The 23,157-nt window shown below is 40.4% G+C and overlaps 2 protein-coding genes and 1 long non-coding RNA gene across 3 annotated transcripts; all 3 read right to left on the reverse strand.

Annotated features, from left to right (window-relative positions):
• Nucleotides 1-10,867: 10,867 nt before the first annotated feature.
• Nucleotides 10,868-12,210, reverse strand: LOC115686371 (cyclin-D3-1-like). Its single transcript, XM_030611639.2, has 2 exons — nucleotides 11,692-12,210; nucleotides 10,868-11,562 (listed from the first exon to the last, which is right to left on the reverse strand). Exons 1-2 carry the CDS (start codon nucleotides 12,154-12,156, stop codon nucleotides 11,143-11,145), a joined length of 885 nt encoding a protein of 294 aa, XP_030467499.2. The 5' UTR covers nucleotides 12,157-12,210; the 3' UTR covers nucleotides 10,868-11,142.
• A 4,435-nt stretch (nucleotides 12,211-16,645) lies between these two features.
• Nucleotides 16,646-17,960, reverse strand: LOC115686421 (cyclin-D3-3-like). Its single transcript, XM_030611705.2, has 2 exons — nucleotides 17,456-17,960; nucleotides 16,646-17,324 (listed from the first exon to the last, which is right to left on the reverse strand). Exons 1-2 carry the CDS (start codon nucleotides 17,927-17,929, stop codon nucleotides 16,905-16,907), a joined length of 894 nt encoding a protein of 297 aa, XP_030467565.1. The 5' UTR covers nucleotides 17,930-17,960; the 3' UTR covers nucleotides 16,646-16,904.
• Nucleotides 17,961-21,140: 3,180 nt separating this feature from the next.
• On the reverse strand, nucleotides 21,141-22,558 carry LOC130136911 (uncharacterized). The gene is made up of 3 exons (XR_008815604.1): nucleotides 22,220-22,558; nucleotides 21,742-21,814; nucleotides 21,141-21,658 (listed from the first exon to the last, which is right to left on the reverse strand). It is a non-coding gene; the product is annotated as an uncharacterized LOC130136911 (long non-coding RNA).
• Between the last annotated feature and the right edge of the window lie 599 nt (nucleotides 22,559-23,157).

Genomic DNA, 23,157 nt, shown 5'->3' on the forward strand with positions numbered 1-23,157 from the left:
TCATCAATACGAACTACTTTTGGAAATTCCTTTCCCTAAACATTTAACCAAAACATTCACAATTGGTCATTTTAGACCACTTCGTAAAACATTCTCAATCCTTTTTCAATCAACTAAAAGGTAGTAAAAGTTCGATCCAATTTATGCAAGAAACATGCTCTTAATAACTCATACTATATTAAAATTCTACCATTTTCAAAATATGAGTTTGTAAATTCATGGAAGAAATAGTACCACTCACCTGGGAATGCCCCAAAACTAAACAACGACGCTCACTCAAACCAACGATTCTGTAATCCTAACAATTAAACGTGAATCGACATCAAAACCAAGTAAAATACTACGATAACTACGAAACGGCTAAATGATGCTTAATCGCTAACAAAACAAGTCAAAGGCGTCCACAAATCGCTTGTCCAAAGCGATTATCCAAAGTCGTCCGCAACGCGAAGCTTGAACGCGAAACTTGATCGCGCCATAACTCTCTCCACCGAACCCCTTTCCAAGCGAGCCTATAGTCAAAAGAAAGCCCACTCAAAGAACTACAAGAACCCCAACTTGGCCGACCCAAAATCGAGCAAAAAACCGACGAAAATCGGCCTAAAAGCCGCTGATCGCTCACTGTTCACCACGCGCGCAACTTCAAAAATTCATATCCGGCAAATAGTAAGTCCAAATCGGGTTCCATAAAATCTCATAGCCCTGCAATACCCTAAACTATCAATTCTATATATATTCATAGCTCGACGACTCAAAAATCGGATTTCACCGCTCGAATAACACATAATTCCGAAATATGAGCCCTAACTTCCAAAATTACTTCGATTAGATGAACAATTGGCTCGAATACTTACCAGACATTGCGATTCATAATTGATTCGGCTAGTTGGAGTGTCCGGGTCAGCTACGTGTGTCAATTTCTCTCTCCTCTCTTCTTTCCCTCTTTCCTTCTTCACGGTTGCGCGTCTTCTCCCGCTTTCTTCATTCATTCTGCTGGCTTCAGCGCTTCATTTGTTGAAGCAGAAATAAATTGGTTGGGCTTGGGCTTTTAAGAGACATGGCTGGGTTTTTATGGGCCCAAATATTACACTTCGCCGTTGCCCTAACCTCGCCGCCAAGCCAGATCACCAACCCGAAGTCAGCGAGCTTCGGGTTGTTGCGCAAGTCGAGCAGGACGTTGTCGCGCTTCATGTCGCAATGGACGACGCGGAGGCGGTGGTCGTCCATGACAGTGGCGAGGAGGTGTTTGACGAAGTGGCAGCTCTCGGGCTTGGAGGGAGGGCAGCGGGCGATGAGGTCAAAGATGGTGCTGCATTCACAAAGATCGAGGACAAGGTAGACAGACCCAAAATTTGAAAATTAGAGAGAGAAAGTGAATTTTTGGATCCTTTTAAGGGTACCCATCTGCTAACGTGGCACCACATGTCAATTTCTGAGTGGCCTGAAACTTCGCTGATGTGGAGGGAAGGGACTACCTAATTTTATTTGTTATTCACTTAATTACCCCGTTTCACCAACCAAAAATGATTTCAGTAGTAGTAGTAAGAGAGTTTTTCATTATTCCCACTTTTTCTTGCTATGATTGTGCACTATTCAAGATGACTTTTAGGCTGTAATATCATTAGTCAGGTGATTCGACGGATGGTTGGAAAATTAACATAAGAGAAGATCAGTGGTTGCCGAGAGGTTTGTGCGAACAGAGAGGATCCAACTCGTGTATCCGAACTAATGGTCAGGGAGGAAGCCAAATTGAATGAAAATAGGGTGAGAGAGTTGTTTGACTATGAAACAAATCAGGAAATTTTAGCCATTCTCATTAACCCCCAACTTCTAGAGGACATATTGATGTGGACACCAATCAAAACAGGGCAGTTCATAGTGAAGAGTGTGTATAACAACCTCAAAGCATAAAAAGAAACACCGAATCAGAATCGAGCATCAACGTCATACCAAACCCCTAGAGAATTATGGAATAGACTTTGGAAGGCAAACTTATAACCCAAAATCAAATTTTTTTTCCTTGGCAAGTTTATCAAAATGCCCTAGCAACTAAGGAGAATCTGGTTCGGAAACGGATAATACCTCAACCACTTACTTGATATGTCAATAGCATCCAGAATTCATCGAGCATCTTTTTCTTTTATGCCTCGAGACTCAGAAAATATGGAACAACCCATCAGTAAATACTAAAGTCGATAGTTACTCCGTAACTCGAATAGAGGAGTGGATTCTGAATTTTAAACATGCCTCCATATCCTTCAATCTCCTTTCTTTATTATTATGACAGATCTGGAAATCTTAGGACGACTTGGTGTTCAGAGCTCAGAAGTTAAATCCCCAACATATCGTGACCTCAACTATTGCCGCGGAGAAAAACTTCACTAAATTATCAGAGAAAACGAATGGAAAACTGCAATTACAAAAAGAATTACCTCCGATCGGGACCCCTCCTCCCCCCATGGTGATTAAAATTAACATCAATGGGTCTTTTGTTGCATAAATAGGGGAAGAGGCCATTGCGTGTGTATGCTGAGACAGCCAGGGTATCTTGATAGGTGGGTTTGCTCGATCGGTAAGAGTCTTGTCGGTGATCTAGGCAGAGGCGGCTACTGTGTTTGAAACCCTAAAACACTTTGAAGCAAAAAGTGAACTGAAGATCGTGTTGGAAACAGATCGAATTGATCTAGTGGAGATGACAAGCGAGGGAGCAGACCAAGTGAGTTGGGATGCTTATGCACTGATCACCGAAGCACAACCTGTGCAAAGCTGTTAACACCTATTTTTAATTGCCCAATTAATTGCACAAAATTAGGAATTAAATTTTTGATTCCTAAAACAAAAATATTTTTATTCAAGGGTTAATACCACGAAAAATCCTAAACTGGTACACTTGTGACACATTTACCCAAAACTATTTTTTTGACCATAAAAAACCCCAAACTGGTACACCTGTGACAATTTTACCCCAAATATACCACAAAAAACCCTAAACTGGTATACATGTGACAATTTTACCCCGAACTAATTTTTAACATTATTTTTTTGAATTTTTTCTTTTTTCTTTTCTTTTCGTTTCTTTTTTTTTCCTTCACCTTCAACCTCTGGCCGGTCACCGGGGGGCGGAAGCCGGCAAGGGCGGCCCTCGCCGGCGTCGGGCGAGGGCCGCCCTCGCCCGATCCGGCAAGGGCAGCCCTCGCCCGATCCGGCGAGGGCAACCCTCGCCGGTATAGGGGCGGAGCCGCGTCGGCGCCCTCGCCGGATCTAGCGAGGGTGACCCTTGCCTACGTTGGGCGAGGGCCGTCCTCCCTTGCCCGGGGCAAGGGCGACCCTCGCCCGACTCGGGCGAGGGCGGCCCTCACCCGACGTTGGCGAGGGTCGCCCTCGCCGTAGATCGGCGTCGGGCGAGGGCCGCCCTCGCTCGATACGGCGAGGGCGACCCTCGCCGCATCGGGCGAGGGCCGCCTCGCCCTGAGTCGGCGAGGGTCGCCCATACCCGGGTGGGCGAAGACGGCCCTCGCCCGACACAGGCGAGGGTCGCCCTCGCCAGATCCGGCGAGGGCAGCCCTCGCCCGACGCCAGCGAGGGTCGCCCTCGCCGGATCCGGCGAGGACAGCCCTCGCCCAACGCCGACGAGGGGCTTCCGCCTCTGGCCGGTCGCCGGACCGGCGACCGGCTAGAGTTTGAAGATGAAAAAAAAAAGAAAAGAAAAGAAAAGAATAAAAAATAAATAAAAATTCGAAAAAATAAAAAAATAATATTAAAATTTTAATTCATGGTGAAATTGTCACATATGTATCAGTTTGAGATTTTTTGTGGTAAGTTCAGGGTAAAATTATCACAGATGTACCAGTTTGGGGTTTTTGATGGTCAAAAAAATAGTTCAGGGTAAAATTATCACAGGTGTACCAGTTTGGGGTTTTTTATAGTCAAAAAAATAGTTTGGGGTAAATGTGTCACAAGTGTACCAGTTTAGGGTTTTTCGTGGTATTAACTCTTTATTCAATTACATTGCATATAGACATTAGGTACATTTTACATTATTAAAATGTATTTTTTCTTCTTTTAATTAAAAAATAAAAAAAAAATCAAATCGGGCTGAGCCAGGGCCGGCCCGACCCGACCCCCTCTTCCTCTTCCCCTCATATGCGTGCATAGCCCATCTCTCTCTCTCTCTCCCTCGCGCGCGACCGACGGCCACAGCCATTCCCTTTGCCCGCGCACGGCCCACGGCCATTCCCATTGCCCGCGCCCAGCCCAGCCCCTCCCCTTCTCTCGTCTTCCCCTCCCTATTGCCATGGAAATCGAGATGCAGAGAAACAAAGCTTGCCTCCCTGCACCGGCCTAAGACAGCTACAAAAGTCAAAGATGCAGAGTAGGCCGGTGCAGGTCATTCCATGGCGAATTAATGGAGCAGAAGCAAGTGGTCGTCGACCATAAAAGACCGGAGAAGAGGAGAGAACGAGGCGGCCACAGTCAGAAAGAAAGAAACATAGCAGAGAAAGAGAAAGTGAAACAGATAGATTTAGAGAGACTTTAAGGGAAATAAAGGGTGAAGAAGCGTAAGCTTTGAATATATGAAAGTCGCAAAGGGAAGTAGCCAGCCTCGACGTTGCCCGCAGACCGACCGACAACCCCCCAGAAGCGGCCCCGATCGGTGAGTTTTTCTCCGTCCCCTTCTTTCCACCGTTATCCCCTGTTTTGTTTCACGGGTCGACTAAGACTCGTGCCGATCATTTCGCGCCAACCTCAGCGCATACCGGTCCTTCTCGTAGTCCACATGTCATCGTCGAAGGTAAGTATGGGTCATCGAAAAAGGCCGGAACCTCGAAACAGGTCGGAGTTCCCTATTTTTGGCCATGAGTGCCAACTGATTGACGAAATGCCCAAATGAAGGCCAGAACATCGAAACAGGTCGGAGTTCCCTATCTTTAGTGTGAATATATGTCCTGATTTGCCGGAAGGGTATTTGTTTAAATGTGTGTTTTCGGTGACATTAACGTCGCCGGAATGTGTTCGGTGTTGGTCGGAGTGGTGGCCGACGGAGTGGTGACGGCCGGCGAAGGTGTGCGGTTGGTGGTGGTCGTCAGTGTTGGCGGTAGGCGCCGGTGGCCGGAAGTGAAGAAGTCTCATCGTGGGGCCTCGGTGAAACTTTGGTGATGGAGGTGCTCTCGGTGAAGAAGACGTCCCAGAGAAGAAGACCAAAGAAAAAATGATTAAAAAAGAAAAGCAAAAGAGAAAAAGAAAATATAGAAATGAGATTTTGTGTAGCATGGGCTCTGAGCGTGTGGGCTGAATAGTGTTTGGGCTTAGAGCATTGTGGGCCTGTTATACATTTTAAATCAAATTTTGTTTGGGCTGAATTTAGTTGATTCAGACCGAGCCTAAAGTCGGTCCGAATTCCAGGCCCCACCCGGACCTCAGACCAGCGAATCGGACCGGGTCCATCGACCCGGATCCGACTATTTATTATATTATTATTTTTAATATTAAAATATTTTTTAAAAAATTGAAAATTGAAAATTGAAAATTCGAAATAAAATAAAATGTTTTTTAAAAAAAGGTAGGAAATAGCCTAAATAGCTAGACTTTGAGTAATTTTCCATATTTGAGTTTAGTGGCCGGATCTTCACACACATGACCCATGATCAATTTATTACATCAGTCAAATTACCCACATTGACTCTCTCTCTCTCTCTCTCTCTCTCTCTCTCTCTCTCACACACACACACACAGAGGAGCCGTTTAAGGTCAATTGCCATTGTCAAATATGGATTTAGGTATTCAACCTTGGAACCCCTGGGCATGTGCGCATGAGAGCGAGAGATGATGGCAAAGGGCGGTCGAATGGTACTACGATGACTGGAGCAACAATGTGATGATGGTGGCCAGAGGAAGATAGCTGGTGGCTCGATGTTTGCGGCCCCGAGAGAGAGAGAGATGACTGCCGGCACAAGCGCGTGTACGGTACAGTTTTGAATTAGGCTTTTGTGTGAGAACATCTCAACAGTAGCATCATCTCTAGCATTGTACAACATTGCTTCAGATTTATATTTGACTAACAAAATGTCCAAATTGCGTTGTTTTTTTGAGAATCATAGTTATTCAAGTTAACATTACTCTCACTCGACCGAAACATGACAGTATATTTTTCCTATCCTTCCCCTTTCTCCAGTCCTTCCAAATGTTTATCTGTCCCCGCAATGTAGGGTTTGGACATGCCACCAAAACTAGCATTGTTGGCTTGTTTAACGATAAATGATCGATTCAACATATCATGCATGTTTCAGAAAGGAATGTTGCATTTCATATGGTAGCAGTAAATTCTCAACTTAATTGAGCCATCGATGGAAGGCAATTCTTACTTTTCGTCGATAACATAATTGTTTTTTCATCAATAACTCACAATGTCGTCGGAATGAAACTAGATAGACTTTTCTAACCAGCCGTGCAAGCGACTAATCATATCCTGTTTACATCTTAACCCTAATGCTGTCAAGCTAGAAGAAGAAACGAAGCTTGCAATTGTAGGCTATTTAGATGCAATATGGCTCTAAGAAAGTAAGTTTGTTATGTAAGTCCAAACTTGAATATGTGAACTCATGCTAAACATGCCTTCACCTAATTCCAGTACCTGGGCCATTCTCAAAATTAAGCTTTTTGAGTTAAAATATGCAATTAGGGAACAATAGGGAGATGAGTCATCAAATTATACATTTTCAGAATCATTTTATGAATTATGGAGAGTAAAATCAATTACAATGCACAAATTGTCCTTGAAAGTGCATGTTTTTAATGGTCTCATGTTTTCGGTTCCAATAATGTCTTGATATATAATTGACTTGATATCTTAAAACGAATCTTCAGTAATTTTCGGTACAGATTTACAATATGCTTTTGGGAGTGCTCTCCCCAATAAGAGCAGTTTCCATCACTTCACGACTCACTACTACCATCCATCACTTTAACTCTATATAAATAGCCTAAATTTCCCAAATTAACTTGCAGTCATCAAACCTGTCAAAATGGCGAATTTCGACTCAAAAATAGAGAAATTTGATGTAGAAGCAGAGATCCCATGTTCCCGGAGCAAAAAACGAGCCGGTTGGATCACCTTCCCCTTCATCGCAGGTTGATTTCTCTCTCTGCGTGTGCATGCTTGCTGGATTTGTCATCGGCACTTAAATCTCATTCACAGAGTTATGCAGGGAGTTCATCCCATAATGATTAATACCTTTGTGAAATTGGTTTTATTCCTGAAGCATTAATACTACATTAAACTCAAGTGATTTATCCATATCAACGAACTAGCCAATTTTTGGAGCAATACCGACACTTTAACGAAATTACCAATAATTTGGACATTAGCAATTTAGGTACTAACTTACTAGCGCTTCAAATTTAATAAGTACTACATGAAATTACCATCCTAAGTTAGGATGAATTGCCAACTTTTGTTAGATTTTACCAAAAGTGTTGAGTCACCGATCTCATTTGAGTTAATTATGGACACTATTGTTTCTTTTAATTTGTCAACTTTTCTTATTGTTTGCAAGTTCTTATTTTCATTTCTTAGCGACACCTTAAATATATCCATATTTTTTAAAATAACCAATCTTAATCAGAGTCAATTACTAACTTTTTTATAATTAAATAATCAACTAAATTTTGGTTTCCAAATCTCATTTGAGTTACTTATCAAGTTCATTTTCTTTTAATTACCGTAGTTTCTTATCTTTTACCAACTTTTATTTGTTTTTCTTAATTACACCCTTTTTTCTCGATTCTTAATTACATCCTAAAATTACCAACTTTTGTGGAAAAATACTAAATTTAGTTTAAGTTATTTATCAATTTCTCTTCAATATTAAGTTACAACTAGTTCTAAGTTACAACTCTCTTTTACGAAACGTTATCAAACATTAAAAACTTATTACATTGTAAGATGTAATAAGTATTTAACTGTTATCATTTTTTTATGATGTTACACATGCTCGTAAGATAAATTTTAAGTTAATCCTTCAAAGTTCTGTATACCAGGCACAATAAATGTTTTTTATGTTCTAATTTTTTTATAGTTTGCAAAGACTTATATTGTGTTTCTTTTGAAATGTCAGTAATATTTCATTCATTTATGATATTTTGCTACAACAAATCTATCTGCTAATTTAATATGTCGAAAATAGTTTATAGTTATCTACATACGTTAAATTCACAACCTTCGTTAATTGGGAAACGTAAATGAAAATTGTTCCCACTTGTTAGGGGGAAACCACTTGAAGGAAATAGATATTTAGAAAAGGAAGGCAACTTGTTATCGCACCTCACACAATTTGGATAGGTGTAGTACATTTGTACTGGACAAACAAGCGGCCATTTATGATTTGCCGGGGTACGTGCGTGTTTGTATAAATAAATAAATAGATATATACGGGGAAAATAATTAAATTAGTCCTGAACTTATTATATGAATATCGATTCAGTCCTAAATTTTTGCACGAAATTTCAATGTAGTCATTTCGATCAATTTTCGACTGAAATCGCTCACGTAGCGGTCCAATCATTGCCAGCTATCCTATGTGGCAAATCGTCACATGAGCGATTTCTGCCAAAAATTGATCGAAGGATTACATTGGAAATTTACGCGAAGGTTTAGGACTAAATTTACAAAATTGGAAAATTTGGAACTAAATTGGCATTCGTAGAATTGGTTTTACGATTGATCGGATAATTTTCCACACATATATTTGTGTATGTAAATGACCTCTACATCCACGTTACAATTTGGGATATTTCATGGTATTAATCCTAACTGGTATACCTGTGACAAATTTATCCCAAACTAATTATTAAGTCAAGACCACAAAATGGTACACACGTGACACATTTTCCTTCCGTTAGTCTTCATCAAATGTTACCGTGAATTTCTTGAGCATGGCAATAACTTAGCTGACATGAGAAGTTCATGTGGAAATTCTAACAAATGATAATGTATCATGCGTGTACCATTTTAGGATTTTTTGTGACTCAAAAATTAGTTTTTGGCAGATTTGTCACCGGTGTACCGGTTTTGGATTTTTGGTGATCCAAAAATTAGTTTAGGGTAAATTTCTCACAAGTAGGAGTGAGTGACAGACAACTCGAACCAGACTGAACTGGCCAGTTCTGGATAGTTCTCGAGGTGGCGATCCGATTCCCGATTCCACAAAATTGGAACCGGTGATTTTCGATCCGATTCCCAATTTCAAGGTGGAACCGCCTATCCAAACCAGACCAATTATATTTTTTTATTTCTTAAAATTTTTTATAGAACAGTAGTGATTGTAAACCTAATCGCTCTTTCCCTCTCGTGCGGTCATGCCCCTCCCTTCCCTCTCGGCTCTCACGCCTCTTTCACAATCACAAATCCTAATCGGCTAATCACTCTTTCCCTCTCTCGCTTGAGTCATGGGACGAGACTTGTGTGGAAGTAAAAGTAAATGCGAGAGAGAGAGAGAGAGAGAGAGAGAGAGAGAGAGAGAGAGAGAGAGAGAGAGAGAGAGAGAGAGAGAGAGAGAGAGAGAGAGAGAGAGAGCACTTGTAAGAGCTTTAGGTGGAGTTTGGGACATGAGACAGCCTGGAAGTAGGGAACACGCGGCTCTCTTCTCTCTTTCTCTCCCTCTAGCGCCGGCTTCGTCGCAAAAAGAAAAAACATGCAATCAGTTCCATTGAATCACTTGAGACCCGGACTGGTTGCTCCAATCCGATCCAGTTCCAGGACCAGGTGTTCCGGTTCCCGCTTCCAGAGTAGGAACTAGATTGCTTGAGAATCGATCATCCCTAGTCACAGGTATACGAGTTTGGAGTTTTTATTTATCCAAACTTAATTTGAGACAAATTTATTATATGTATACCAATTTGGAATTCTTCATAATATTAACCTTATATTTATGGGCCGGTTGAGGTAGGAGGGGTATTAATTCGCTGAGAAAAAGTCATCCCTTTGTCAAGATTCCGTAGCACTTGTACGGTGTTAATTTCCATGTTCGTCCATATTAATCTCCGAATTGCAATAGTTGAAGTCACGTTTTTCATATGCAAGATTTTTACCTTCTCATTCATACCAATAAACATACAACAAAAAAAATCATAATAAAAATTTGATGTCTCCTTTCTCTCCTCCCCTCTTTCTTCTTCTTAGTGGGTTGATCAGCCGCAATGCTGATCTGCGCCCTCCGTCCACACTGCTGTTGGACTCGCCACGCCTATCGTCGTTGCAGGCGAAGCCCTCACCATGACCTACCCATCACCGTAAATAAGTTCACAATGAAACCTATCCTAAGTTTGAACTATAGTCAAAATAATATACCAATTAAGGAATCATTCTTGGATATTAATTTCAATTATCTTCTTGAAAATAACATGAGATTAGTGTTTTGTGGTTTAAGTTTTAAGATATATTGACACAAGCCATATTCTCGAGCATCGCCAAGCTTTTCTATAAAAAAAATAAAATAATAAAAAGTATATAAATCCAGGTTAAATTCGTAGTATTTAAAGAATCTAATGTATTTTTTAATGTGAGATGATATCTCGGACTGGGTTATATCTTCTACAGAGATATTTTTAATTGTATATCTCCTGTAGAATTACAGACCAAGTGATCAAATAACGAAGAAGTTGAAAGGAGGAAAAGAGAATAATGTGCGCATGAATGTTAACTAAGAGAAGAGTTGCAACATTGCCAATTAAGCAAAATGACTAAAAAGTGGTGTCAAACTCTAATATTGCTCAAATTTCATTAACTTTCTGCTGATTATGACTCGAAGTTTCCATTCGATTTGGAATCAACACAAGTTTGTAATCATTGGAACAATCAGAATGTTTGCCAGAACATAAAGACAATGGTGGATGACTGAATATGCAAAATGATGGCCCGCCTAGTGCTTTGACGAACCTGGCCACCAGGTCGGCGCCTGACAAAGAAGTGACCGGGCTGCCGGCCAGGTTCTGGTGCCTGGAAAATGCCCAGAAGCAAGAGCGCTTTGTAGTGCTTTGGCCATCCGCCCAAGCCCGTTTTAATAGACGCTTGCCCCCTATCGAGGACTCGATTCAAATGACTTTTAAATCCTATTTTGACATCTATGTTGTACACGATTTGTAATTCTATGCCTCTATCGCACAGGCACTTTTAAATTGCAATTCACCTAATAATTCATAACACTCCTCAAACATTGGCCCGGCCTCACTCCACTTGAGACTATCGCGAAGAGCATTCCGGCAGCAACCAATCTGATTGTCCTTGCATCGCATCTTCTCCATCAAACAGCAAGTCACCACTGCTGCGATCACCGAAGGCCGGTAACGGAGAAACCTCGAATCGGAGATGAGAACGAGAAGGGATAGCTCGAACAAGGTCAAGAATTGATCCATTTGTGAGCTGGTGTGAAAGTGAAGCCTTCCAATGATGTGATCTAGGAAGGAAAATGGAGTGACCGGGTTCATCCTCCACTCGAGCGTAGAGAGCACTAAAAGTTCCATTCTTTGGACCGTCTTAGGCTCAAACATATAGCTTGGTCCCTCAACCTGCGGAAATAGTTTAGTGTTCTATTATCATCACCGAATCTACTTCTCTATATGCAAATAATTGAGATAATTACTTTTTAAAGCAAGCAGGATGACAAGCAAAAAAATATTCACCAGATCTTAACTTACTTGAAGAGCTGAAAGAGTTGGAACATTGATCTCATTAACTTTGGCAGCCAAAGAGAGACAAGCAACGGCCACCAACTGCACCATCCATGGCTTCATCTCTACAACCCAAATGTTCGCAAGAAACCGGTCGTAATAGTCGACTGACAGGATCTCCGTGAAGCAAGAAAAAGCATAGCGTCGACACACTCGATGCATCCACTTTATCGCCTCTCGACGAGCCCCATCGAGAGCCGAGTGCTCTTGAAGATGATCTCGGTAACTGCAAAATAGGTTCTCGGAATGTGCTTGCTCTTCTCTGGACAAGAGGGTTTGAAGCTCAAGCTCATCTTCTTCCTCTTGAAGCTTCTCCTGTTTCATGAATCGGTAGTGCAGAGACGGTGACGAATCTGGGTCACTTTGCTCTTTGGTTTGCTCTTCCATGAACCAATGTTGCTCACTGGAATGAAGATTCGGACTATCACGCATGATTGGTTGGTTCTGATTCGGCTGTGTGAGTCTTTCGAGCCCTTGTCTCTTAAATCTAGCTTTTCTAGTCAGCACTTTTTATGGGTCAACCTGCATTAACATATATCAATTTGTCAACATGAAGTAGATAATTAATACATCTTGTAATTATGTGTGTACAGAGAGACTTGTCGTTTTTTTTCGGTAGAATGAGAGACTTTGTGGTTGGGATATCATAATTGAAGAGTTGATGGTACCACACACTTATCAAGATGGTCCATCGATCTGTGCACACATATATATAATTACTCGAGAATTCAGAGATGTAGATGCAATGTCGAGAATTCATACATTGTAGGACATATGTCGATGACTGGACCACTATGACAGTAATTTCCTGCAAAAATTGATTAGAAAAACTATATTAGAATTTTGCATAAAGGTTTAAATCTAAATTGGCAAAATTGAAAAATTTTAAGGCTGAATTAATATCCATACAATAGATTTATTATCAATTGGGTAATTTTGCCTAGGAATGTTGAACCCTTAAATTTCTAAGACGTCCTTAGGCTGTGTTCGTTTGCGGAAAAATATTTTTCCGGAAAATATTTTCAGCGTTTTCCGGTGTTCGGGGCGGAAAATGTTTTCCGTGGGAAAACATTTTCCTTCCCCACCCCCAAATCCTTCATTGTTTTGAGGAAAATGATTTCCTCTTTTCACAAAGAGGAAATCATTTTCCCCAAAAATTGAAGGCAAAATTGCCCATGGGAGGGAAAATATTTTCCGTGGGAAAGGAAGTTGATCGCCCGGTCAAGGCTGAATTAATATCCATACAATAGATTTATTATCAATTGGGTAATTTTGCCTAGGAATGTTGAACCCTTAAATTTCTAAGACGTCCTTAGTGTATCCACAAGCAATCAAATAGGAAAAAAAATTATAATTTCAATACACTTCAATTGACATGTATAATTAACAAGCACCCGTAAAAGTTAGCATGACCATTAGCGGTTCTATTATCAATGGTGTACTGATTTAAATCTATACTTAAAAAGTATTTTTATAAGGAGACTCGTTACCATGGACTTTTGGGCGTTATCGTTGATAGTGAATTATATAGGTATCAATATGTACGCATGGATGTACAGATTTATGTAATAAAAAATTGAAAAATTGATAATGAAAGACTTGAAACTTGCGTCAGTCGATCCCTTTTATTATAAAACATTTTTTTGGGTCATTTAAGTCCTAGAACTTGTTGCTATCCTTCGAACTAATTAATCTTTCCGTAAACTCGCCCGGCCCTCACGTCACAGGCGCAAGGGTCGCCACTGCCGCGAAGCAAGGTCGGCAAACGACGCTGGGGGACAAAGGGGGCAGCACTCCTACCCTTCCCCTTCGAAAAAAAAGTCGTGTGAAAACTATAATAATAATAACAATAATAATAATAAATATCGTGTAATTTCATTAGTTTTAGGAGTTAACGGATCACACAAAGCGTTAGGGTTTCTGCCGAAATTATTCCTAACAAGTTAGATCTTCTTGGGGAAGAGAGGGAGAAGACCGAGGAGACAAAGTGCGGACCAAACCAAATTATAATTATAAATGGCGGACACTGGAAATTGTCCCACATTAAATTGTACTGTCGACTATTTGTCTTTTTGTTGCAGCATAAGCCTCCTTTTCCAATGAAGATTTAATTAATGAGCTAAGTACTAATTACTTGTTAAATCATCGGACAATAAACTTATAAATTTTCATATAATTATAATATTATTAAAATCAAAATGTACTAATTGAACAATAAGTAGTCCGAAAACCCTCTCATTATATATTTAATTTTAGTTTTTTTCCTATGAATAAGGCCCTGCCAATTATTATTCATTTGGATCACATAGATCGGGAATGAAGAAATCGTTTGTTTTCTTGGAAGTGGTGACCTGACATTTCCCTTTGTCTTTTAAATTTTGGGGGCGTTATTTATAACGTCATTCGCATGACGATCTCTCCCCCCATTAACCAATGAGGCTATGCTCTCCTTTCATCCAGTGGCAAATATGTGATTTAACTAATAGGATTATTATTAGATTAATTGTCTGTGTAAAAAAATAAATTTTACATGTTCACCGCGTGTAAAAAACGAATTTTGCACTGAGGATAGATCTAATAAAAATCTTGATCGATAAGGGTGGCAAACATCATAGTATCGAAAATCACAAATGCCTAGAAAGCCAGATCCGAGGTGAGACTGGCCATCCCTAAGTCCGGTCCGTCGCTGTTGTAGCCGCCAGGCATCGTGAAGGCAGCTGCAAAGGTGACCGTGGCTATGAGCATCGCAACGAGGAGGTTGATCTCCAGCATGTTGCCTTTTTCGTGAGAAGAGGTCTCTTTGTGGCCGAAGTTCTTGGTCGGGACTATTTCATCAGGTCCTCGATTCAGCATCTTCTTTACGTTCGTATTGACCCAGGCTTGCATGTCTTGTAGGCCGCAGGTCTCTTTCAACACGAAACAAACCTTTGCAGCTGCAAAGGTTTGAATACTATTCACATATTGCTAATTTGATGCATACAAGCACTGCCTTGTCAAAATGGTCCGTTTATTAACTAAGAAAAGGTAGAAAGTTTTCATGTGAAGATGAACTAGATTTCTGTCACTACGTAGTTTTGCATAAATGCACATAGCACAAATTTAAGTCCTTAGGCTTCGGTGGTCGATCGGCTGCAGAAATCTTCAATCAACATTCAAGACATTGGTGAACTTTTGGTAGAGGTGTGTGTTATGGACAGAATAGCTAGGAGTGATCAGTCTCCGGTCCGGTAGGACCGGTTCCCAAAATTAAGAATTAGGGACCAGACTGGTTGGTCCTAGGACCAGGAACTGAACCAGTCCGGTCCCGTCCAATAAAACTGGTCATTTAGGCTACGTTTGGTAGTCTGAATTTGAGTCTAGATAGGATAACCGAATATTTTATCATGTGTTTGGCGACGTCTTCTAGACCGGATAAACTTAGATATACCAAGATAAAATGCAGGATAAGAAATCCGGGCTAGGGGGTGGGATAGACTCGGATTGGATAAAAAAGTATTAAAAAAAACATAACAATTTCCTTCCAATGACGAAGTGATGGAGTCCGGCTTCACCAGCTACCACGCAAGGACCACCGCCACAATAACCTATCACTCTCAACCGCCGTGCAATCGTCATCGTCTATGACCAACGCTGATCGTCATTACCGTTCAGCTGATTGTCCTCCAATGACTATCAAACCGAATCGGCTATCACTGATGAATGACCCTAAATCGATGGGTCAACCCAAAAAGTCGTCTTTGAAAAAGAAGAAAAAAAAAAACCAAAACGCATGAAGTTTTGGGCGCTTGTATGTTGGTCCTAAACGGTGGTCACTTAATTTTGCCATTGCTTCGATGTCCGATCCCGTCCTGTATTCAGATATGAGACTCTATGCTGACAATGGAGAAGGAGGAGGAGGAGGAGCTCTGACCAAAACGGTGATTGCTCCAAATGGTGCAAGTCTCAGTCGTGCAAAATTACGTCAAGAAGATGCTTCCCTAGATTTGGAAATTATTACCTTAGTGAGCAAGTAAGATTTTCAAAGATTTTGAATCCTATCTTGGATTGCACCAAATATGAGAAATGATTTATTACGATCCACAGGATATTTCAAGGATTTCTAATCCCACATTATCCTATCCTATCACAATCCAATTCGGGCGATCAAATGCAACCTTAGGGTTTAGTTCACATTTTACTAGTTTTTGTCAATGAATTTATGTCAATGATGTTCACTTAGGGTTCAGTTCACAATTTACTTATTTTTGTCAATGAATTTATGTCAATGAAGTTCAATTAGGGTTTAGTTCACATTTTATTAATATTTTTAAAAAAATTAAAAAAAGGGTATTTGTAGTCGGTCCGGTTCCCCCTTGGAATCAGGAACCAGATAGCCCAAACACAAATTCTCGGGAACTAGACCAAATCGACCGGTTCAGTCTGGTGCAGGTGATTCTTAGTTTAAGCGGTCCATTTTGCACACCCCTAAGAATAGCCATGCTTCTCACATAAGTGGTAAGTAGAAGAAAGCTAACTTCGAATTATGCAACAAAGTGGTTTGTATTTTTCCATTTGACAGTGAAGATTGCTGCTTCACTTTATATCATTGGGAAGTGAAAAGGGTGCTCATCTTTGGAGCATGATGTATGCCAAGATAAGGAGAAACTCTTCGAGGAAAGTGGGATACGTTGAATGAAATTTTAGAATTTTCATTTGCATGGAGTTCGATTGCAAAGACTAAAGAGATCTTTCTTTTGCTAGTTGAAATGTCTTTCAAGATCTTTGTCCCATTTTGGTTACTGAGGTGTTACCTATTCTCCTATAGTATAATGTGCTCGTGAATGTTAACAAAGAGAAGAGCCGCAACATTGCCAATTAAGCAAAATGACTAAAAAATTGGTGTAAAACTCTAATGCGCTCAATTTTCAATAACTTTCTCTGGATTATGACTCAGAAGTTTCCACTCGATTCGAAATGAACACAAGTTTGTGATCATTGGAACAATCAGAATGTTTACAAGAACATAAAGACAATGGTGTACGACTGAATATGAAAAATGATGCCCAGAAGCTAGAGCGCTTTCAAACGCTTTGGCCTGTTTTGATAGGCGTTTGCCCCGTCGCAAACTCGATTCATATGACTTTTAAACCGTATTTTGAAATTGATATTGTACGCAACTTGTAATTCTCCGCCTCTATTGTCTAATGACAACTCACATCGGCACTTTTAAATTGCAATTCACCTACTAACTCATAACACTCCTCGAACGTCCCCCCGGCCTCACTCCACTTGAGACTATCGCGAAGAGCATTCCGGTAGCAATCGATCTGAATGCCCTCACATCGCATCTTCTCAATTGAACGGCAAGTCACCACTGCTGCAATCACCGAAGGCCGGTGATGGAGAAACCTCGAATCGGAGAGGAGAGCGAGAAGGTATAGCTCGAACAAGGTCAAGAATTGATCCATTTGTGAGCTGGTGTGAAAGTGAAGCCTTCCAATGATGTGATTTAGGAAGGAAAATGGAGTGACCGGGTTCATCCTCCAATCGAGCGTAGAGAGCACTAAGAGTTCCATTCTTTGGACTGTCTTAGGCTCAAACATGTAGCTTGGTCCCTCAACCTGTGGAAATAGTATAGTGTTCCATTATCATCACCCAATCTACTTCTCTAGAATGCAAATGATTGAAACAATTGATTTTTAAAGCAAGCAGAACGACAAGCTAAAAAAAAAATCACAAGACTTCAACTTACTTGAAGAGCTGAAAGAGTTGGAACATGGATCTCATTAACTTTTGCAGCCAAAGAGAGACAAGCAACAGCCACCAACTGCACCATCCATGGTTTCATTTCCGCAACCCGAATGTTCGCGAGAAGCCGGTCATAATAGTCAACCGACAGGATCTCCGTGAAGCAAGAAAATGCGTAGCGTCGACACACTCGATTCATCCACTTGATCGCCTCTCGACGATCCCCGTCGAGAGCCAAATCCTCTTGAAGATGATCTTGGTAACTGCGAAATAGCGGCTCGTAATGTGCTTGCTCTTCTCTGGACAAGAGGGTTTGAAGCGCAAGCTCATCTTCTTCTTCTTCCTCCTCTTCAAGCTTCTCTTGTTTCATGAATCGATAGTGAACAAAAGGTAATGATTCTTGGTCGCTTTGTTCTGTGGTTTGCTCTTCCACGATCCAATGTTCCTCGTTGCAATGAAGATTCGGACTATCACACATGATTGGTTGGTTCTGAATCGGCTGTGTGAGTCTTCCGAGCCCTTGTCTCTTAGATCTAGCTTTTCTAGTCAGCACTTTTTATGGGTCAACCTTCATTAACAGATATCAATATGTCAACATCAAGTAGATAGCATATTTAATTCTGTGTGTACAGAGAGACTTGTGGGTTTTTTTTTTTTTTTTTTTTGCTAGAAAGAGAGACTCGTGGGTGGGATATCATTAATTGATGAGTTGATGATGGTACCACACACGTGAAACACAATAACATATGTAAGTGATAAGTCAAGCTTTTCATCAAGAAGGTCCATCGAATAACACATGTTACGAGGGCAAAAGGTTGAAGAGAAAAAATAAAGAAGAAAACACACCAACTTTTACATTTCAAAATCAGAAAGAAAAAAATAACGGTGCGGCACTAAGCAATTTCTTCCATATTAGTATTAGTATCAGTTTTCAAAATTACAAGTTACAACTACAAAAGATAAAACCCCAATATATAGTAAGAGGCTAGAGTATACAAAGTTATGATGGCAATTATATGTATGGCATTAGCAGCAGCAATTTTTTCTTTATATTAACGTGGAAATTACGTGTCTATCATTAGCAAAAAAAAACCTCTCTATTGTAATACTTATTTCCTCCATCAAACTCCACAACTCCATTAACCTCCCACTTGAATACTGATCTTCAAAACAGCAATAGAATTTCATAGTCTTCACTTGTTTTTGTAATATAAATTGTCCTAGTCCTGCGGCCTCCTTATCACTAAACATGGAGGTCAATTGAGGCAATGCACAGTCTTCATTTCTTAGCGGTGACCATTTTGGTTAACATATTTACTGGATTCTTCTCAACAAGGATCTTCTTCAATGACAAAATCCCATCATCTATCAGTTGACATATATGATCACCATCACCTATCAGTTGACAAATATGATCATGCTTCCTTGAGTGAAATACCGGATTCTTTACAAGACAAATAGCATACTGACTATCACAAAAAAGAATACTATTATCCTACTACTTACGTATTTCCTTCAGAAAATTCAGATACAACAACATACTCTACTTTAGTGGTTGAGAGGGACATATACTTCTCAAATCTAGACATCCAACTAATTGCAGTATCATCTACGGTAAAAGACATAACCAATGCATTCTTCCTACTATCCAAATCACCATCAAGATTTGCATCGACAAAGTTTTGTGAAGCTACATTGTTTTTTTTTTTATAAAACAAAGCGTTATACTTGAAGTGCCTCTTAAGTACCTTAGGGCATAAATGATAACCATTCTATTCTAGAAAATAGATTTCTGGCTAGAAATATACATTTCTATTTCTATTCCTTGGACAAGTTTATGAACAGAGATACGCGTTTGATAACAACACAAAACCTCTCTTCCCAAAATAGAAATTCGTTTGATAACGACACAAAATTTCTTGCACTTACGTTCTTTTCCACTCATCGACGGCCGGCGAGGGAGGGCGGTGTCTGGCAGCAGCGTTTGGCGGTGGCGAGAGGCCAGTGGCGGGCGATGATCGGCAGGGGCAACGAGCAGCAAGTAACTGTGGGGGGTGGCGGTGGCGGTGGCGGTGGCAGCAAGTTCCCGGGGGGGGTTGGCGTTGGCCAGCTAGCGGCGGGCAGCAAGAGATGAGGGCGAGCAATGAGAAAAGTTTTTAGAGAAAATTCTAAATAAGGGTCTGAAGTGGAATCTGTTTCTCAAAAAAGGGTCCAAAGTGCATAATGTGTCAAATTAGTCTTAAATAAGGACCTTGCAAGCACATGCATCTCACATGCCACTTTTTAAGGGGGCATTTTCGTCCTGGGGCAATTTTTTTTTATTTTTTTTCTTTGTTCATTTGCGTCTTGTTCTTCTTCGTCCTTCTGTACCAACGCTGAGTAGCTTTCGGTGCCCGATCTCGCTCAATCTTCTGGGTTTTTTTGTGTAATCGAAAAAGCTTTTATGGTTTAGGCCATGCCGTGTTTCTTTTTCTATCAGCTATTGATTCATTTTTTTATTGGTCACAAACCGGTACAAGCTGGACTTTTCTGCCATGGAAGATGCTTTGCAAGCAAGATTGGAAGACTTCACGATAATGAATCAAATGATTAAGTGTCATAGTTTTCTAAAGCTTCAACAAAAGAATTTGTCCGATGTGCTTTTCATCTATTTGTTTATTGATGCAGAGTATTCGAACGTGTCCAGATTTGAAAGTTTTAAGAAAATCGGAGAAATTCAATCCTCTTCTAAAAAGGTTCGGCGAATCCTTAATCAATGAAAAACACCATCAATGCAATTTAACCCTTTACGGTATCGCTCATCTGTATTTGTTATTATGTCATCATCGATGACCACTCCCGCAGATGTGAACACCCAATAACTCCCTTCAATTTCTTCATAGAGAAACCATGCCCCATGATCTTGCACACGCGACACCACTCTGATGTGGACGGCTCGACCGGCCCAGCGGGCATGCCACGGTAGTTTTGTCAAAGTGGAGCAGCTCGTTTTCATCGGCAAGGTATTGCGAGTGCTTTCTAGGAGCCATAGCGACTCTCCCATTATTGTCGCCTGGTTTTGAATCACCACCGAAATCAAGCTCTAGGGCTCGGTTTTGGACAAGTGTGGAAGGAAGGAAGAACAAGAAGGAAGAAGGTGAACACTAAATGAAGAAAAAAAAAAGAAACAAAAAAAGAATGAAAACAAAAAAGTTGCCTCTTAACGAAAATGCCCCCAACATGGCTTAGAAAATGGCATGTACGATGCATGTGCTCGCTGGGCCCTCATTTGAGACAAATTTGATTACTTCAGGCCCTTATTTGATACATTGTACACTCTGAACCCTTTTTTTGAGAAAATAATCCCACTTCGGGTCCTTATTTGGAATTTTCCAGAGTTTTTATTTCTCTTTTTGTTCCAGAAATAGAAAAGTAGAAAATTCTTACTTCCCATTTATGTTCCAAATCTATTGTTGGACTAAAAATTTGTTCTAGAAATTGGAAAATGAAATTCGGTTACCTAATGGATTTCTGTTATAAACTTATTCCCAGAAATAGAAAAATAGAGAAATATAATAGTTATCATGCGAGCTCTTAATAACCACTTTACATCTTTTCGATACTTTATTTCTAGATTAGCCAGATATCTGCTCACAACTCCCACTGCATAAGCTATGTCTGGTTTTGTACACTCATTTTGAATCCAACCGCCGTACAATCTCCAACCGCATCCTCTTACACACCTCGCTTCCATTCTTTTATATTCACTCTTTTGCCAAAAAATATCAAATCCATTAATTACGGCATACCTTCTCACAGCATTCTTGAACTGTTCATGAGATTCAAATCTCATACCTAGGCTAAACACTTCCTCATTATGGTCACACATAGGATCATACCTATTAACCACTAGGCGTGATATGCCATGGGTTTCTTCAAAATCATCGATATCAGGTCCACTTAGAGATTCATTTTCAGAATCCGCATCTTCATCTGCTACCCCGTCTTTACATAAAACTAAATCTCGATCATCATTAGCCTCCTCTCTTTGTATATTGGTGGAACCTACAACTAAAGCTCGACCATCATCTACCTCCTCCTCCTCCTCCTCCATTCTTGCTTCTTCGAATTCTTTCATCATCTCACTTGTCATCGACTCTTCATCATATGATATATTTGGTTCTCTATCACTCCAATCCAATGAAATATTATCACTGTCACTTTCATTCTGCTAAAGAAACACACAAAGTCATTAACTGATAACTAAAAATAATATTCGAACATAAAGAGTCAACAATTGAATGAACTCACCATTGCTTCTGATTCAACCTAGTAATACTCCAATTTTTTACGAGCAAAACTTGCTAGCAAAATGACGATCAACCTGCAATTTCAATGTCAAACACATTCCACTGATTGAAGCGAATTGTAAACAACACAATTCACATCATAAGAACAATTGACTACCACAACAATCAACCAACATTCTTGTGCGATTGAATTATGTTCAAGAACCTGAGGACTTTGAGCACATCTTTTGTTATTTCCACTGCTTAAAGATGACGACCACTAGGAAACAACGAACACATTTACAAAGGTGCTAACTAATAGACAGATCAGGGAAACAATAATAGCAAGCCCCAAACATGTAGCTTTTACCTATAATCATACACGTAACAGGGATAGCAAAAATTGAAAACATCAAGATTAATGCACACATACTTCATCAAAAACGATAAAAGTTAAATTTAGGGGAAAAAAAGAGCAAAAGAAACGGAAGAACAAATACCTGGTTATCACAAGGGTTGATCGCAGTTTCCGCCACTCTCTCCACCGAGTGACCAAGCACGAGCCTGTATAGGAAGAGATCAAGTACTTTGGAGTCCACGACTCAGTCGATTTATGGAGGAATCCCTCCCGTTCGTGATCAATTCCTTTGAGTGAAACGATAGAGAGGCTAACCCATGGAGAGGGGGATGGAGAAGCTAGTTGGCTCTGGCTTCGTGGCGTAAAGAGCAAACCTGATGGAGGGAGCGACAGAGCGGTGTTGTCTCTTTGAGTGCGAATTGCGATCGATTCCTTCAAGCGAAACAAAAGAGAGGCTAACCCATGGAGAGGGCGACGGAGACGCTAGTCGGCTCTAGCTTCATGGCGTAGAGAGCGAACTTGATGGAGGGAGCAACTGATCAGGAGCGACTGAGCGGTGTTGTCTCTTTGCGTCCGAATTTCTTTTGGTCGATATTTGAAAGCAAATTGAAGAAGACGAAGCAAAGAAAGCCCTAATTTTCCCCAAATATCCAGAGCAAAAACGTTGATGTTTTCTGGAGTTATTCCATGTCAGCTTGTGATGTGGATTTTGTGCTGACGTGGAATTGCCATGTAAGAAGACTTAACGGTGATTTTTTGCTGAACGTTAACGAGGGCAGATTTGGGATTATAATAAAAGTTGAGGGTTTTTTTTAAGATAAAAAAAGTTTGGGATAAATTTGGGACTAAACCTAAAGTTTCGGGTTTTTTAGGGAATTAGGCCATTGCATAAGGCCCAATTTATCTCCTTTTTGAATTGGAACAACACTTGCAGAGCACTTTTCCATCTTGAATCTCTCTAGAACTTTATTAATATATGCCTTTTGAGACAACCCTAACAATCCTTGTGATCTATCACGGAATATTTCAATTCCAATCACATATGATGCCTCTCCCATATCTTTCATTTCAAAGTTCTTA

The sequence above is a fragment of the Syzygium oleosum genome, unplaced genomic scaffold, assembly GCF_021117445.2.
Source record: "Syzygium oleosum isolate NSW1041296 unplaced genomic scaffold, Sole_v2.1 Sole_v2.54, whole genome shotgun sequence".
Lineage (NCBI taxonomy): Eukaryota > Viridiplantae > Streptophyta > Magnoliopsida > Myrtales > Myrtaceae > Syzygium > Syzygium oleosum.

Excerpts from the sequence above, each read along its gene's own strand:
- LOC115686371 (XM_030611639.2), bottom strand. The coding sequence starts at position 12,156 with ATGCGTGATAGTCCGAATCTTCATTCCAGTGAGCAACATTGGTTCATG. Across the intron at positions 11,563-11,691 it reads CAACTCTTTCAGCTCTTCAA|GTTGAGGGACCAAGCTATAT; the intron begins GTAAGTTAAGAT and ends CTATTTCCGCAG.
- LOC115686421 (XM_030611705.2), bottom strand. The coding sequence starts at position 17,929 with ATGTGTGATAGTCCGAATCTTCATTGCAACGAGGAACATTGGATCGTG. Across the intron at positions 17,325-17,455 it reads CAACTCTTTCAGCTCTTCAA|GTTGAGGGACCAAGCTACAT; the intron begins GTAAGTTGAAGT and ends CTATTTCCACAG.